General features: G+C 56.0%; 1 protein-coding gene across 6 annotated transcripts in view; it reads right to left on the bottom strand.

Moving 5' to 3' along the window:
- ITPK1 (inositol-tetrakisphosphate 1-kinase) overlaps window positions 1-18,268 on the bottom strand; it is a 164,152-nt gene that overhangs the window by 19,137 nt on the left and 126,747 nt on the right. For all 6 annotated transcript variants that reach the window (XM_067027864.1, XM_067027863.1, XM_059056889.2 and 3 more), the window contains 2 exons: window positions 2,654-2,752; window positions 2,286-2,326 (listed from right to left, as the gene is read on the bottom strand). In XM_067027864.1, the coding sequence (XP_066883965.1) occupies window positions 2,286-2,326; window positions 2,654-2,752 (140 nt within the window). The remainder of the gene's footprint in view (window positions 1-2,285; window positions 2,327-2,653; window positions 2,753-18,268) is intronic.

Below are 18,268 nucleotides of genomic sequence, written 5' to 3'. Positions count from 1 at the left end.
ACGGGTTCAAGGCCCCGTTTAAGCTCCATTTTCCTCACCTGTAAAATAGCATCAGTAACCACCATGGTGGGGCTTCCCTGGCGGTCCAGCGGTTTAGACTCCACGCTTCCACTGCAGGGGGCATGGGTTCGATCCCTGGTCAGGGAACTAAGATCCCGCATGTCGTGCAGTGTGCCCCCCAAATTAAAAGTAAATAAATTAATTAAATAACCACCACGGGGTAGCTTCGGGCTCCTCCGAGCTTTTGGCTCAGTGGGGTTTTCTTTTGTTGTTTTTTTTAAAGGAGGGGACGTGGTATTCCACTGCGGAGCAAACTTGTGTGCTTACACCAGCTTAAAGCCAAGACAAGAGCCCAAACCATCGTGTGAAGATAAGATGAAAACAAACTAGTCCTGATTTCAGTTGAGCGAGGGACCGGGGAATCAGAGGTAGGGCTCGGGCAGACTGGGCTACAGGTGAGGACCCCGGTCAGAGAGCCCCCTCGCCTGTGTAAAGCTCATCACGTGCACAGAGATGTCCTCCATCCTCACTGCACTCAGCATCCCCGGGGCACCCCCTGAGGCGGGTGACGAGCCTCGGCGTCCCGCCCCCAGGCTCACGCCACGGAGGGCGCCCCACCAGAGGGGGCGTCCCTCTGATGCTAACAGCCTCCCGGGAGGCAGACGGCCCGTGGCACACAAGCCCTCTGGGAATCTGCAACACCTCAGATCCCAATCTCAGGGCTCTGTCCCTGACCCCCACCCAGCAGAGGAGCCCCTCCCGGAAACTGCGCACGGCGGGCTGGGGGAGCCCCAGGGGTGGGGCAGTGCGGGGCGGGGGGGACGTGGCACACACCTTGGAGCCAGACTTGGATAACTGGACTGAGGAGTGAAATAGCCTCCCCTGAAGGCGCTTGACCCCATGGAGTCAAGACTCCCCCGAAGGAGGGTGGCAACCTCGATCCAGAACCCCCGCCCCGTCGGCAATGACCCAGCGGGCTCCAGGGCAACTGGTTCCACGACAGCGTATCAAACACTCCCTGGGCCAGGCCCCACGGCAGCACATGCAGCAACTCCCTTATCCTTCACAACAGCCACCGTATCCCCAGTTACAAGTGAGGGACGGAAACTCAGAGAGGCTGGGTAATCTGCCCAAAGCCACACAGCTGGTGGTGCTCGGAACCAGACCTGGTCCCGGGCTGCTGTGATTCCAAAGTTCTTACATCAACAGCAGAAGCGGCTCCTTCCTGGCAGGCTGACCTATTCTGCATTAGAATGGTCTAATCACACTAACGACTGCAGTCGCCTTTCTGTCCTGAAAACCCCAAGGCACTGACCAACAGAGAAACCGGTGGAAGGTTGAGGAGCGGGTGCTGGTGCCAGCGAGGGGAGTGTGGGTTCCAGGGACATGACTCTGGCTGCTCTGAAGCCTTCCTGCTCCCTCCCGGGGCCCGGCCCCGGCGCACACCCCTGGCCCAGATCCCAGGCAGGCCTGGACAGGGAAGGCTCCGCGAGGGCTCCTCACCTTAGAAGACAGCTGACCTTTGCTACAGGCCAGGATTTCCTGCCCTCACGTTCCCTCCCATAAGCAAAGGGACCCCTCAGCCTTGCAGCCCCATCACAGCGTGTACCACACCATAGGGACACATCTGCTTACAGACATTTCCCCATAAATACATGCCAGGGATAAAGACACTACGTACATCTTCTCCAGGGCGCACTGCCCGGGTTGTCCACGTTTGGTCACAGGTCTTGGGGGAGCATTTCTGACGGCGGGGCTGCCCGGGACAGACTCTCTCACGGGGCCTCCCCGGGGCACCCAAGGCCGGGAATGACTACTGGGTGAACACAGGGATGAACAAGAGGGCGGGGCAATCACGCAGAACGTACACGGCAGGTAGGGGGCTCCTTCCTCCTTCTCACCCACTTCCCCAATTCAGCAGGACCGGCAGGGAGGGCCCTGTGGGCAGCGATGGCGTCTTTTCAGTGGGGCCCAGGCCAGTGCCCGGCACGGAGCAGGAAGTGACCCACGCCGACGGGCCAAAGGACGGGTCAGGGGGAGGCCTGGCTCGTGCGGGCACAAAGGGGGCAGGCACAGCCGTCGCGGCCTCGGGGACAGGACAGGCACAGGGTGTGGGTGGAGGCAGCGTACAAAGCCACAGCCATCAGGAGCAGGACACGGAGGAGGAGGGGCAGGCCGGCGGGCTCCCAGAGAGACACCGGGAGCTGAAAGGACCGGGGGCAGGGGGGTGGCCGGGGTGCGGAGGCGGGGGACAGCGCTGTCAAGCCGTCACATCTTCCACTCACCTCGTGAGAGCTGGTGCCATGAGCCACTCTGGTTTTGCAAACTGTGGGTGGGGGAGAGAAAAACAGAGGGGTGAGCGAGGTTCTTCACCCACAAAGCGCAGCCTTGCAGGTACAGGGAGAAACTCTCAGCAACTCCGGCAGCCCCTCAGGGGAGGGGCAGGTGGGAGCTGGAGGGCGGCGCGGACTCTACCAGGGCCAGCACCTGCCCGCGGGTGAGCTGGACGGACGCCGCCACGCCAGGCCCTCACCGCCCAGGAACCCAGGGACCCGGGGCCCTGCCCTCCCCGGTGGCCGAGGCCCGCCTGCACCCTCGGGAAGTTTAAGGCCCACCCGGCCCTCACGCGGCGCGCTCAGGTCGCGGTACGCACTGAACGGGAAGGCCAGGCCATTCTCCTCCAGGAGCCGCATGGTGTCGTCTCCGCCCAGGCTCGTGAGCTCCATGAAGGGTGGTGAGCAGATCCTGTCATCTGGGGGCAGAGGAGAAGCCCGAGTCAGCACCGTCCTCTCCCCGGGGCCCCCTCAGCGCCCCTGCCCACCCCATCTGACGGCCCATAGGCCGCAGTCACCCACATGCCCCAGGAATGAGAGCACAGACTTTCATTACATTTTCTAATAGCGTTTCTGTAATGACGGAACCAAGACACGATAACGGCAAAGGCTGGAGATCAACTAAAAGCGAAAACCAGGGCTTCCCTGGTGGCGCAGTGGTTGAGAATCCGCCTGCCGATGCAGGGGATACGGGTTCGTGCCCCGGTCCGGGAAGATCCCACATGCCGCGGAGCGGCTGGGCCCGTGAGCCATGGCCGCTGAGCCTGCGCGTCCGGAGCCTGTGCTCCGCAACGGGAGAGGCCACAACAGTGAGAGGCCCGCATACCACAAAAAAAAAAAAAAAGCGAAAACCAGACACAGTCACAGATACGACTGCGATTACCTCCTAGCCCACACTTGGGCACGTGACACACACACAGCTCCACAACGAGGTACTGTTTTTGTAACTCAAATTTTTACTCAATCAACTACGAACACTGTTCTGGGGCAATGAAGACTTCCCCCTCCAAAGGGTAAGCTGGGACAAAGTGAGAGAGTGGCATGGACTTATATACACTACCAAGTGTAAAATAGATAGCTAGTGGGAAGCAGCCGCATGGCACAGGGAGATCAGCTCGGTGCTCTGTGACCACCTAGAGGGGTGGGAGGGAGACGCAAGAGGGAGGAGATATGGGGATATATGTATATGTATAGCTGATTCACTTTGTTACACAGCACAAACTAACACACCATTGTAAAGCAATTATACTCCAATAAAGATGCTAAAAAAAAAAAAAAAAAAAAAAGACTTCCCCCTGCATCGGCAGTATCAGCTTAATGATGATCACAGGAAGGACACCAGCCCTTCAGCTCTCACCCAGGGTCTAGCACTGCCAAGGGCTTTAAGTACATCACCTCTGAAGTCTGCAAATAATCCCGTGGGGAGGACGCTGAGGGAGGCGGGGTGGGGGGATTAAAGAGTGGCTCACGGTCACACAGGGACCCCTGGCATGCAGCATCTCGCCACCTAACAGAGGCGGCTCCCGACCCCTCTGTCACCCCGACGGGCCACACGTGAGCACAGGCACCGCCCTCCTCCTGCCTCCACACTCCAGCCCCGGCCCCACCCCCATGCCGCTGCTTTCCTGAGTCCCCGCTCTTGGAGGAGTGCTCTTGGAGGGGTGTGCGCTCACCCTGTGGGTTCCAGGCGTGTTTGGTTTTCTGAGAAGCTCTGGGAGCTGGGTGTGCTCTGTTCGACAGGACGCTCCTGGTGCCAGACACCGAGTGAAGGCCAAACAGATTATTCGTGGGAAAACAAAGCGTATTCTGAATCTCTACGGATTGTTAAGTTGCATGACTGGTCTGTTATTACTACTCAGTCTACCTCCATCCCCACTGAGGGCACAAGCCCCCAGGAGGTAAGACCACCCTGTATTTCTGGGCACAGGAGCTGGGAAAGGCTGAGCATTAGTGGGATGGGGGTGACACCCCCATCCCCACCACAAACTTGGAAACCAAACCGAAGGCAAACAGTAGAGCAGCTTGTCTCCAACAGCTTCCAGCTACTTGGCTGGCTAGGAGGTCAGTACATTAAAACATTGAAACCAAGGTAAGATCCAGCTTCACATATCTCATAAAAGCCAGTGCCAAGAACTACACAGGGAACATTAAAAGTTTTAATTTCCCTCCCCGCCCCCCGCCAGCGAAGTCCAGACTCCAAACAGGCGCAGAGTGAGGGCAGGTTCTCGGGGACCCAGGGAGGGTGGAGCCCGGGCAGACGGCGAGGCAGGCCCTCCGCACAGAGCACTCATATTCCACAGGGACAGATGCTGAAACAGAGGCCCAAAGAGGCAGTCTTTGCCCAAGGTCACCTGACAGCCACATACAGAGCCAGGACAAGGAGCCAGGCTCACACGGCAGGCCAGGAGAAGAGAAGCCAGGGACGTCAGAGCAGGGAGGTAGGGCTGGGGCGGGGAGGGTGTCCTGGCTCTCAGCTGTAAGCCATTATCTAAACAGGCCCCATTTCTGCACCCCCCTGCCCAGAGTCAGAGCCGGGTGGAAACATTGGTGAGGGGTTGGCAGGCTGTGGAAGGAGGGAGCGTTCTGCGCAAAGGCTCCTTGCTGCAGCCCCTCCAGCCCAGCCCTAACAGGGCGTGACACCCCAGGCCAAACCAACTGGAGAGTGTGGCGGCAGGCCGGCCTGCAGCAGTTGCCCACCTGGCCTGGCAGGGGGTCCACCCTGGACCCAGCCCTCCCATGGGAAGACTCGGAGATTCCCTGGAGTCAGACAGACCACATCCGGTCAGAGCTTCCGGAGTTTTCGGAGCAGGTGAATCTGCCTGGCTTTTAGATCTGCCTTCAATGCCCTTCCCACCTCAGCCCAAAGCTTTCAAGTAATGTCACGGCTAACGGCCAACAGTCAATAAACCCCACTTGTTATGTGCCAGACACTGCTCCACAGTCTGCAAAGCCATCATCTACCCCCACACGAACCCCACAAAGAGGTGCTGTCACCCCCATTTTACAGATAAAGAAAATGGGGCACAGAGAGGTGAAGCTCCCTGTCCGGAGTCACACAATGAGTAAGGGGTGCAGCTGGGGGCTCATCCCCGGGCAGCTGGTTCCCAAGTCCATGCTACTGACCACGGCCTCCCTAGTAGAAAAAGTGCCCGCTCCGTATCGACAGGATAAAGGACGGAACCCACACGATCCTATCAATAGGTGCAGAAAAAGCATTTGAGCTAAAACTATAAAACGCTTAGAAGAACACACAGGTGTAAAGCTTTATGACCTTGGATTAGACATGGTTTCTTAGACACCAAAAGCACAAGCAACCTAAGTAAAAATAGACACATTTGATGTCATCAAAATTTAAAACTCGTGTGCTTCAAAGGACACTATCAAGAAAGTGAAAGACACCTCACAGAATGGGGGGAAGTACTTGCAAATCATAGATCTGATAAGGGTCTAGTATCCAAAGTATATGAAGAACTATTAACAACCAAACAATTAAAAGACCAATAACCCAATCTGAAAAATGGGCAAAGGATCTGAAACGGGCAGTTCTCAAGACAGGACATACGAATGGCCAATAAGCACGGGAAAAGGATGCTCGACATCATTAGCCATCAGAGGAATGAATATCAAAACCACACCCTTGGGCTTCCCTGGTGGCGCAGTGGTTGAGAGCCCACCTGCCGATGCAGGGGACGCGGGTTCGTGCCCCGGTCCGGGAGGATCCCACGTGCCGCGGAGCGGCTGGGCCCGTGAGCCATGGCCGCCAGGCCTGCGCGTCCGGAGCCTGTGCTCCGCAACGGGAGAGGCCGCGACAGTGAGAGGCCCGCTTACCGCAAAAAAAAAAAAAAAAAAAAAAAAAAAAAAAACCACACCTATTAGGTTGGCTACAACCAAAAAGACAGACAATAACAAGTGTCCTGGCATTGCTGGTGGGAGTGTGAAATGGTCCAGCTGCTTTGAGAAACAGTCTGGCAGTTCTTCAGACAGTGAAACATAGTTCCAGTGTGACCCAGCAGTCCACTCCTAGCTATACAACCAAGAAGACAGAAACATATGTCCACAAAAAACCTGTCCAGGGATGTTCATAACAGCGTTATTCATCACAGCCAAAGCGCAGCAACAACCCAAATGTCAATCAACTGGTGAGCGCGTAAACAAAACGTGATACATCCCTGCAGTGGAATACACCCAGCCATAAAAATCACCGATTCACGCTACAACACAGATAAACCTTGAGAACATTCTGCTAAGTGCAGGAAGCCAGTTAGAAAAGCCACAAAATATATGACTTCATTTATCCCAAATGTCCAGAATAGGCCAATCCATAGAGACAGAAAGGAGACTGGTGGTTGCCGGGGCCTGGGGGGGCAGGTGGAATGGGGAGTGACTGCAAATGCAAACATTCCTTTTTGCGGTGAGGAAAATGCTCCGGGATTGGATAATTGTGATGGCTGCACAACTCTGTGAATATATGCAAACCCACGGGCCTGTATCTACACTTGAAAAAGGTGGACTTTATGGTACGTGGCTTATACCAATTGAAAAGGAAAAATAAGGAAAAAACCCCAGCGGTAGCAGCTGCCATCCAGCAAGCACTCGCTCCCAGAGGGCAACTGGGCTGAATAAATGCTTCGGGTACAGCGTCTCCTTCGATGCTCCAGAAAACCTGCAGAGACCCGTCTCCCAGCCCCGCCCCCGCCAAGGCCAGGGTGAATCAGAGAAGGATGAGGACAGTGCTCCCCCGGAGATATCTGGGGTCCAGACGAGACACTTCCAATGAACAGGCCGCATCCAGCATTAGGCCAGACACCCACACCTTTCCGAAATCTCAGGGGTCGGAGGTGGTAGCCTGGGTGATGGCAGGACCCAGCAGAGGTGGCCAAGGACCGAGTGTGACAAGAAAGAGGGGCCCAGACACAGCGTCATGCTCTTCTTCCTTAATCCTTACTTGGAGCTTGTAGACCACGCCCTGAGCGGCAGGCACTGCCAGCTGCAAAGCCCGCGCCCTCTCCAGGGTGGGCCCAGGACCGAGACCTCCCTGATCATGCGGCCTGAAAGGCCCACAGACCAAGCTCGGTCTGTGGGGGGTCAGCCTTGGGGGAAGGCAGTCCTGTGCCCGCAGGGCAGAGGCTGGAAAGGAACCTGTGTCCCTCACTCGGCTGCAGGCTGCCCCACGCCTGGGGCCTGTCCCAACGCTGGACTCGGGTACAGCAGACCACGATGACTCTACTGCTTGACCCAATTTCTGGCTGCTTGTAGCCCAAATCATCCTGCCACGCCTGTGAAATCACAGTAAGTTAGAAACTACTACTGTTGCTATTTTGGTTTCATCAACTGGTCACCAACAAAAAAAACGTGTTGTATCCCTCGAGCTAGAGACCCAGCAATGACGGAACACAGGCAACGCTGCCTCGTGGAGCTGACATTCCAGGTTGCAGGGACCGGACAATAAGCCCGATGGATGAGTAAAATGGACAGCTAGATGGCGCTGGCAGGTGACACGGGGAGCGCGAGGGGGCTGCCAGTGGAGGTGGAGGTGTGGTCGGGATGTGCCTCGCTGAGCAAAGGCCCAGGAAGACGAGCAGTCAGCCTGGGCATCTGGGGGAACCGTGCTCCTGGCAGACGGAACGGCCAGTGCAAAGGCCCTGCTTGAGGATGTGCTGCCGTCTGGCCATACAAACGGACCCAGCCTTTTTTTTTTTTTTTTCCTGTACGCGGGCCTCTCACCGTTGTGGCCTCTCCCGTTGCGGAGCACAGGCTCCGGACGCGCAGGCTCAGCCGGCCATGGCTCACGGGCCCAGCCGCTCCGCGGCACGCGGGATCCTCCCGGACCGGGACACGAACCCGTGTCCCCTGCATCGGCAGGCGGACTCTCAACCACTGTGCCACCAGGGAAGCCCGACCCAGCCTTTGAGATGAAGACGGTGACGTCAGTCTAGCTGGTGGACACAGAGGTCACCTGAGTGGGAGGGTCGAGGAAGTAGCCGGGCCCTGCAGCGGTGGAGCCAGCGCCTTGGCGGCAGCAGACACACCGGCCCCACCCCATGTGAGGGACAGCGACAGCAGAGTTCCCTCCAGCTCCGCCCTGGGAAAATCACAGCAGTGCCAACAGCTCTTCTACCCCAAATAGAATAAGACTCTTTCTATCAGTCAGCACTGGGCGCTATTTCTGGTTCCCCGAAAAAGGCTACTGCTGCTTATTTATCTGTCGTCTTTATTTCTGGATGGGAGTTGGAAAGAGGTTTTTTTTTTTTTAGTCAGATGGTGGGTTGTGTTCTGTTAAGAGCTGAAATATTAGCCCCTGGGAACGTGAAACACCCGCGCTTCCCTCTCTGCTACCCTCATCAGAGAACGTGAAGCCGGAGGTCCTCGGAGATGGCAAGTCCTATCACGTCCAGAGGGGGGGAAGAGAATAGTTCAAGACCATACACAAGTCACAGGCAGGCCCAGGGTGAGAATCCAGGTGTCTGAGTCACAACACTGCCCTGTCCACTCTGGCAGGTGGCCACGCTCCCATGCACCTGGTGGCAGGTGTGATACAGAACTAGCAAGGGGACAAAAGACAATGACAAACAGGTGCTACAAGAGGACAACTAGGGGTGGGGGAGAGGGGGAGACAGCATTTTGAAGGTGCAGCTTTGAAGCCTGACTGAACCTGGGGTAAACTAGCTGTAACCTTTCGCAAATGACTGAACAATGCTGGGCCTTGCTCTCTTCATCTGTAAAATGGGAGCGATGCCTCCCTAGAGGGTTGTTGGGAGGTCTTGGCACCTAACAGGCACATAACAGTGGCTGCTATTTCTATTACTACGCTGAGCAAGGCCACCCGGGCTGCCCACAGGAGAGCGGGTAGGTTCTGAATCGTGGCCACCAGTCCATGTCCACCTACTGGGGATGTTAGGCCCCGGGCCTCACCCTCCTTGGTTCCCTGGCTGTGCCCAGCACGGCGCCAGCAGAGCAGGCCCTCTGCACACAGATGCGAAGGAAGCGTTGGTGGGGGCCCGGCGATGCAGGGTCTGGGGACAGCTGTGACAAGACTCTGCTTCAGTTCTTCTCTCCCAGACAGGTATAACTTCTTCACCCAGATGATACCCAGTGGAAACAAAACCTGGGGCAGGGACAGTCCCCAAGGACATGCAGAGTGGGAATCCTTTGCAGGGCGGGGCCCCAGAGAATGACAGCCACAAGTGAGGTCTGTGCTGGGGTGAGAGGAGCTGCAGACAGACCAGAGAAGCGGCTCCGAGGGCCTGGAGCCTGCCGCGTGCTCCTAGGCAGCGGAGAGGACTCACCTGGGACGTGCCAGGGGGAGGAGTCACTACATTCGAGGGCTCTGTCTCCCTCTCTAGAACATTGATTCCATGAGGGCAGGGGCTGGTGGGTTTATTCACTGCTGTGGGCCCAGTGCCTAGAACACGGAGGTACACAGTAGGTGCTCATCAAGTGCTTGGTGAGTGAAGGGACTGATCTTTGACAGCGCCCTACGCACAAGGCCGGCTCCTCGGGCACCTAGGCCACATCTGGACAGACACAGAGCCTATGGTCAGTGTGCCTGGGCGCCAATGTCCCATATTCCAGGCCACCTGCCTGCTACCTGGGCCCTCGGGCCACCGCTGCACCCTCACACGCTGCTCCCTCGAGGCCTGCCCACCCAGGTTTGCTCCATCCGAAAAGACAACAGCTGTCCCAGCTGTCCCCTCTCAGCCTGGCCACTGGCTTCTCTGGAGGACTTTCTCTTGCAGAAGCATCTTGTTTATCTACTTTGCTATGACTGTGACTGGACTTTGCTTTTTAATTGTTTTTACTGAATGCTGCTAGCAGCCACCAGTATTTTCCTGTGGTTTTGCATTTCCTGGTCACCCGACGGACGACATCTCCCCTCAGGTCAGACATTCGTGTCTGTGCCAATCTTCCTCCGCCAGGGACGGAACACCTCTCATGCATGATAAGGCTCTGGGCTCGCGATGAGTCATTTCCACAGGCCGCATTCCCAGGAGGGGGTCCGCGCTCCACCGGCATTAACGTTTCTATCTGTGTTTCTTGCCACAGGGTCACGCTGCTTCCCAGAGGGACGGTGGCAGTTTCCTGGGGCACCAGTCATGCAGGGTCTTGACCGTGCCTCCCTGGCCCCAGGCAGTCCCTTTTTCAGAAATCTGGGCAGTACTTTCATGGAGGGAGGATGACGGGTGACACAGTGAATGGTCCCACCCCCGCACACAGGATCACGCAGGGTCGAGCAGCCCCCACAGCAGAGGGAGTGAGGCCTGGGGACACCGGCTGGCACGGGGGGCTGGGGGCAAGGCCCGTGCACGACCCGGAGAGCGAAAGCCCCGGACGGGGGCCCGGAGACCAGCATGCAAGTTCCGGCAGCTCCCCTGGGCCCAGGCGAGCCACGTGGCCTTTCAGGTCTTGGGCTCCTATCAGTAGACCGGGGGTCGTAATTAACCACTCCTGTCTACTTGCTGGAGTTGAAAGGATGAGGAAACGGCGCGGCGAAATGCCAGCTAAAGAAGCCAGCTCCCGCTTGGCGGGGATGGGGGTGCGGGGAGTGCGGTGGGCAAGGGCCTGGAGGTGCCATCTGTTCACACAGCCCCCCAAATGACACGGCAGGGGAGCCTCTGGGCTCACAGGTGCCTCCGGGAGCCGGGTGGTGGCAAAGGGCCCCTCACCCGGCTCCCCACAGGTGCACCCCCAAGCCCTGCGCGCTGAAGGCAGCCGAGGGAGCGTGTGACTCAGGTACGAGCCAGCAGACCGACCCCCGGGAGAGCAGGGCCGTGCTAGGGTGCACGTGCAGACTTCTAACTGCATCCCGGAGAGACCAGGGAGGGCTCCTTGGGGGGAGGCGACATCCCGGTGGGCCTCGGTGAAGGCCAGAGATTTCAGTCCACACAAACCCTCCCTCCTCAGTCAGAGAGCTGCTACCTCGAGTTGGGGCCCCACCTTTTGGGCAGAATGGGGGCTCCCTGAAGGCGGGGGCCTCGTCTACCACGTTCACGGCTGCATCCCCAACAAACAAGTGCGTGAGTGAATGAACGAAGCGCCGGCCTGGGCTCCCGCCTCTCCTGGCCGGAGGGAGGTGGCCCTTATCAAAAGGCAGGTTCCCTCACATCTCGGCCCGGGACCCCCCAGCTGGGGGCACCAGATGCTGCCTCTCAGAGCTGGGCTCGGCCCTGCTTCCCCGGGCCCCTCCCCATTCCCCGGGGCCTGTGTTGTATGGCAGGAAAGAGCCTTACTGAGGAGGGGACAGAGAGGAGATCCACCGCGTCACTGAGAGCAGGCACGGGAGCGGGGAGGCGTGGGCAGGTCCGGGCTCTCACTCAATCTTCTGAGAGTTGAGAAGACTAACAGCCTGATTTCACAGGCCCTGGAGCCTCTGCACATGCTGGTCCCTCGGCCCTGCGGGCCCCTCCTTCCAGCTCCTTCCTGGCCTGGGAAGCTCCTGCCCGTGCTACAAGCCCTGGGTCAGGCCACCTCTCTCCTCTGAGCACCCTCTTCTCCCACACCTCGGAGGAGGCCTCTCCTGTACGCTCACCAGGCCCCGGTGTGCCTCGGTTTGAATCCCGGCTCCACCTCGCATCAGCTGTGCCACGCTGGCCAAGTAACTTTACTTCGGCCTCAGCTTCCTCGCGGGAAAGAGGACAACGAAAACAGTACTGACTTCACAGCGTTGTCTCCCATTGCCCCACGTTTACAACATGTATTTTAAAATTGTGAAACAGTTCCGTCCAGGAAGGGCGGCTGCACCCCAGCACCTGGGTAGCTGTAGTGGCCCCAGCCCGGCACAACCCATCCCAGGTTCAACCCTTGGATGATCCGCCGGGACAGACAGAACAAGTGCGGCGGCCCAGGGCTGGGGCTTCTTCCCAGCTGCTGGCGTCTGTTAACCAAGGAACCCCCTTCTTGGTACCCTCACCCCAGAACCATCTTCTCCCCACTGTGGCTGCAATATCCACTGGATTCCTGGCATCCTGCCCACCTCACCTACCATCCAGCCCAAACGACTCACAGCGGCTGGATCCTGGATCATCTTCCTAAAGCTCTGACCTATATATTGAAGCAGCTCTCAGCTCAACAACTGTCCAAGGCTGACGTGAGTGAAGAGCTTTTCCAGGCTCCTGCAACATGATTCTGTTTGCCTTCCCATTATGCGCTGCCCTGTGTCCCCCCAAATTCATATGCTGAAGGCCCAACCCTCGGGACCTCAGAATGTGGCTATTATTTGGAGATAGGGCCTTTAAAGAGGGGATTCAGTTGAAACGAGGTCACAAGGGGGCCCTAATCTGACCGACTCATGTCTTTAAGAAGAGGAGACGGGAGACAGGGAAGACCGTGACACGACACGGGGAGAAGAGAGCCACCTACCAGCCCAGGAGAGAAGCCTCAGAGGAAACCAGCCCTGCCAGCACCTTGATCTTGGACTTCCAGTCTCCAGAAACGTGAGAAAATTAACTTCTGTGATTTAAGCCACCCAGTGCGTGGCGCTTTGTTGTAGCAGCCCTGGCAAGCTAACCCACTTCCCAGCTCCTCTCAGGTGCAGGACCAAGATCATTCCCAGCCAAAGCCCAGCTCCACGCAGAGTGGTCTCCTCATCATTCCCCACACACGCCTCTGGGACTCCCCTCCTCCCATCAGTTGGCAACAACCCACTCAGCCGGTGTCTCTCAATTTCCCCTAAGCCCCTGGGAACAAGCTGTCTCATAACAATGACCCCTCCCCAGCCTCTTCTACGAGCAGTCTCACCCGTTCCACTACCATCTCTCTCCTGCTTCGCTACCTTGTTTGCTTGCTCATCTCTGGTCCCCTAGTAAATTTCCACACATTTGGGTTCTGACTGTGCGACCGGGCGGTACGTTCCTTGGGGTCAGGACCTGGCCTGACCCCTAGCCCATTGCTGCTCAGAGACAGCAGCCGTCAGTAAAAACCTCTGACAAGTGCACATGCGTGCGATGAACTGAGTAAGTGTGAGCTGTAAGCCCGGAAACAAAAGGAGAAAGGGGGGCATGGAGGAGCACAACTGACCAGCACAGGGAAAGAAAGGAGGTGGCCTGCAACCCCTCGACTGGCCACCACGCGGCGCTGTTGGTCTGGCCCAGCCCTAGCGACTGTGGCCATGGGGCTTGAGTGCTGGCCTGGCCGGCCAACCTACAGACTCCAGTGTCCGTGACTCGTCTGGCGGCTGACTGTCCAACGTCACCTGCCCCCTGCCGTCATCCCATTAGGGGGCGGGAGCCACGTGTTCTCGAATCCTAGACAGGGAAAGACGTTCTGTGCGTCCTGGGTGAACCAAGTCTTAGCCTGACAGCCTCTCTGAAAACAACCGAGTGGCTTTTGGGCTCGAGGGGATGGTAGCCACCCAGGAATTCAGGACAGAGAAGTGCGGGAGGGAAAGCAGCCACGGGCCTGGATCAGGAGGAGGCGGCCAGGAAGGGCCCGGATGACCGGCCCACGGACGAGAAGAGATGGAAGTGGGAAGTGGTCTCTGAAGTGGAGCCGGGCCTGGGCGTGAGGAGGGCGCTTTGTGCCCTTACCTTGCCTCTCCTGCTAGCCCTGTCCACAGTATACTGTCCCGTCCACCAGCCTGGCCACGGAAGGGCTCCCCAAGCCAGTGCGCCACCCTCACCCCCCTGCTCTCCTCAGGAGGCATCTTCCTGGGATGCCCCCAAGCCTCCCCGCCCCACCTCGATAAGTCAGAACCTCTGCTGATTCCCCCCAGCGACACTCAGGAACTGTCCCCTGCTCTGACCCCGCACGTCCCCTAGCACCTACTTCCAGTTCACTCTGCATTTCCCTTTATTGAAGGTGACTCATCTCTCCCTATAGCCCGAGGCCCCCTTGAGGCACAGAGGCTGGATTTGTGGGGGGATTTGTGTCGGGCTTCAAAAGGGTGGAAACGATTGGACCGCGGTGACATCATCCTGTCTCTTCAGACCCATTCACAGCCTCAGATGACATGAAATTGAAATAATATGTTTTGTTTTGTTTAAGGCATTAAAGTGCCAGCCCTTGAAGCCACATGCCCTGGAGATGTGGGGACTGGGGAGCCTGACTCATGGGAACCACCTGGAAATCTGCCAGGGCTTTGGGTTGATCCCGAGAGAGGCCGATCCTCATCCTTGTAGCCCCTCATAGGCCATGGGTGTACGGAGTGGTGGCCTGGGTGCCTGGGTTCCGATCCCAGGTCCACTGTCTCACCCTGGGCTGGCCGCCTCTCTGTGCCTCTGTTTCCACATCTGCAAGATGGGGGTAACACCGGCTCCTACACCCTAGGCTTCTTGTGAGGATGTGAGGACTAGATGAGTCACTGTGAGTGGTCGTGCAGGGGGAAGGCCTGAGTGCCAACAGGCTCATGCTGTGTCCCTGCCGCTCACATGGTGAGGGAGGGCTCAGCAGGGGTGCCATGCAGAGGCCCAGCCTGGCGCTGCCTGAGGCACAGGGAGGGCCAGACAGCCTTTGCTGGCTTGAAGATGGAGGGGCCCATGAGAAGGAATACGGGGGCTACGAGAGCAGAGGGTGGCCCCTTGCTGACAGCCTGCAGGGAAACTGGGAACTCAGTCCTACAGCCACAAGGAAGTGATTCCTGCCAATAAGCATGAGCCTGGGAGCGGGGTCTTCCTCGGGGCCTTCGCATGAGAACTCAGCCCAGCTGACACTTTGATTCCCATCGGAGACACCCTGAGACCAGAAACCAGCCACGCCAGGTAGACTTCTGACCTACTGAACCGTGAGATAACGAAGGGGGGATGTTGAAAGGCACTCAGTTTGTAGTCACCTGTTATGCAGCAACAGGAAACTAATAGGCTTGGTTATTATGAGTTTTCAAAGGGGGACCTTGACTGTGTTATTTAGAGACACTGGGTAGGGGGATGGGGGCATTTCAGCAGTGGCTGCAGCCCCTACCCTGCTCCCTGGCGGCTTCTGAGGGCCCTCCCTAAGGCCCTGCTACCAGCCTGATCCTCAGCTCTCCAGCTACAGGCGTGCTGTTGGGGAAAATACTGGAAGGTGGGGAACCAGCCTGAAATTGGGGGAGGGGGTGGCTTCTGGGCAGGAATAGAGGGGAATAAAGGCCACAGGTCTGACAGTCCCCAGTCTGACATGGCCCTGGTCAGCTGGACCAGTTTCCATCCAGTTTGACTCAGCTAAGGACTTGTTTCTTCTCGAGGGGACAGAGTGCTATCTGCACCCGGTGTGCTTGAGGCCAGGAGTGTGGAAGTCAGACACTGGCCCCGGTGGAGACAGGGACATTCCTGAGTCCCATTCCAGCTTATGGAAACGGCTGCTGGAAACGCGGATTAACTCTGTGGCAGCTGTTTGTACTGATTTATGGCCCCTTCCGGACCCGAAGGCTCACTGCCCCGCTCGGCTCCAACTCCCAAAACGCAGCAGACTTTGCTGTTTTCAAGACGTTTTAAAAAATAATATTTGAAGTGCTCTCTCTGGCCATACATATTCTAAAAGCAGAATAGAAAACGTTAGCTTTGTCCAGTGCAAAGATGAAGCTTCCAGCAATGAAACAGTCCATATTTTTAAACAATAAGACAATCTCCTTAACCCCAAAAGGGGCTCTAACCAATCAATACGAAAAAGACCAACAACAACCCAAGAGAAAAATGGGCAACTAACATGAAAAAATTCATACACAGAAGAAATGCAAAGAGGCAACAGACACAAGAAGAAATGTGTAATCTTGTCAATAATGGAAGAAATGCAAATGAAGGTAAAACAGTTATCATTTCTCCAGCAGCCACGCACTATAAGGAGTGATTTTTTTTTTTTTTTTTTTTCCGGTACGCGGGCCTCTCACTGTTGTGGCCTCTCCCGCTGCGGAGCACAGTCTGGCCGTGGCTCACAGGCCCAGCCACTCCGCGGCATGTGGGATCCTCCCGGACCGGGGCACAAACCCGTGCCCCCTGCATCGGCAGGCGGACTCTCAACCACTGCGCCACCAGGGAAGCCCAAGGAGTGAAATTTGTTCAAACCTTTTGAAGAACAAACCAGCAATATCTGCAGAGTGAGAAACGTTTATAATGGTCTTCGGGAAATTCCACTTCTAGGGATTAATTTTACAGACCTATGCAAAGACTTGTGTTTACTGCAGCTCAGTTAAAAGAAAAAACCCAAATCAAAGTGGAATGACTTTATAAGCCCAGTATAATTGAGTAAATTATGGGTTTCATTCACATGCTGAAATCTTATGTTGTCATCAAAAAGGACAGATCAGACCTAGTCTTCCTCATCTTCATGGGCTGACATGGAAAGAAGCCAAGACGTATGTTCAGTGGAGAAAAAGCAAGTTATAGGAGAACACAAGTAGTAGGACACTGTTTCCTTTCTTTCTTTTTTTTTTTTTTAAGCATACATGTATTTGTACATATATCAGAAGAGCCTGGAATGATGGATTCCATACTTAAGAGAGGCTGCCTCTGGGAAGAGAGGTGCGGGCCAAACAGATTTGAGCCACTGGCAATCAGGACCCTGCCTGCTGACAGAGGGACTTCAGGACCAGATCTGAGCAGGGCTAGGGGTGAGCAGCCCTCAGGAGGCATCCAGTCCAGCAATTCCTGAGGTGTGCTGGGTGGACCAGGCCTCTTACCATAAGCGCAACAAAAACAAGAGGGGGGGACCCATAACTGATTAAGTGGAAAAGGCTAAATATTGATGTATTTCATCGATTCTAGGACGTGGGTTTTGTTTTCTTTCTTCATTTTCCATCTCTGAAGTTGAGATGTGGCTTATCATTTATGGTGCGTCACCATTTAATTAGCATTTTTTTCTTTATTTGTATGTAGAAGCTATCAGCGCAACTTCCACCAGTGGTAAAATTTAGTTGGCCTGCCTCTGAGAGACTGAAGATTCATATTAGCACATAAAGGCTCTGAAAAGTCCTGCAGTAAAGAAACGTGTCTACTCCCGATTTCTCCACCATATCTGACAAGACCCCCAAGTTTTACTTTTCCTTCTTAATTCTCATCTTTGCCTTCCCCTTTGTTTACAAATGAGATCATGCTGGGGCTCCGTGGATGTCTGAGAAGGCAGAGAAGTCCCTGTCACTTTCCAGTGCAACTGGGGCGAAGGGAGGCACACTCACTCTTTAAAACTCTGTATAGGGACTTCCCTGGTGGCGCAGTGGTTAAAAATCTGCCTGCCAATGCAGGGGACACGGGTTCAAGCCCTGGTCCGGGAAGATCCCACATGCCGCGGAGCAACTAGGCCCCTGCGCCACAACTACTGAGCCTGCGCTCTAGAGCCCGCGAGCCACAACTACTGAGTCCACGTGCCACAACTACTGAAGCCCGCGCGCCTAGAGCCCGTGCTCCACAACAAGAGAAGCCACTGCAATGAGAAGCACGCGCACTGCAAAGAAGAGTAGCCCCCGCTTGCCGCAACTAGAGAAAGCCCACGTGCAGCAACAAAGACCCAACACAGCCAAAAATAAATAAATAAATAAATAAATTTATTTAAAAAAAAAAAAAACTTCGTATAAAGACCATTTGGCAAAAACCGCAATAGCAACAAATTGTCATCAAGAACCATCAATGGATGCTTTAAAAAAAAAAAAAAGTGGGTAAAAGTCTGACAAGAAACAGGATGACTGCAAAGTGTCTCCTTATGAGATAACTGCCAACCCAAAGAGAAACACAGAAATGTGCAGAGGAGAACCATGGCAGACACACTCTGACCAAATAATCTATTAGCCGGAGAGAAGACACACTGATGTTATGTCCTCCTGATCACAGCGGGGAGCAGTATTGCTGGTGTGGCGCTCCTGCCGCAAATGCAGAATCTCCACCTACTCAGGGGAAAACATCAGATACACCCAAATTGAGGGACATGCAGCAAAATAAACAGTCAAGGCTCCTCCAAAGTGTCAAGGTCATGAAAGACAAACAACCTGAAGGCCCGCTCTAGGTGGACGGAGTCCACAGATGGACAACCAGACTGGA

This window comes from Kogia breviceps, chromosome 3 (assembly GCF_026419965.1).
Source record: "Kogia breviceps isolate mKogBre1 chromosome 3, mKogBre1 haplotype 1, whole genome shotgun sequence".
Classification (NCBI taxonomy): domain Eukaryota; kingdom Metazoa; phylum Chordata; class Mammalia; order Artiodactyla; family Physeteridae; genus Kogia; species Kogia breviceps.
The sequence above is the reverse complement of the archived record's forward strand: the minus strand, read 5'-3'. Positions and strand labels throughout refer to the sequence as shown.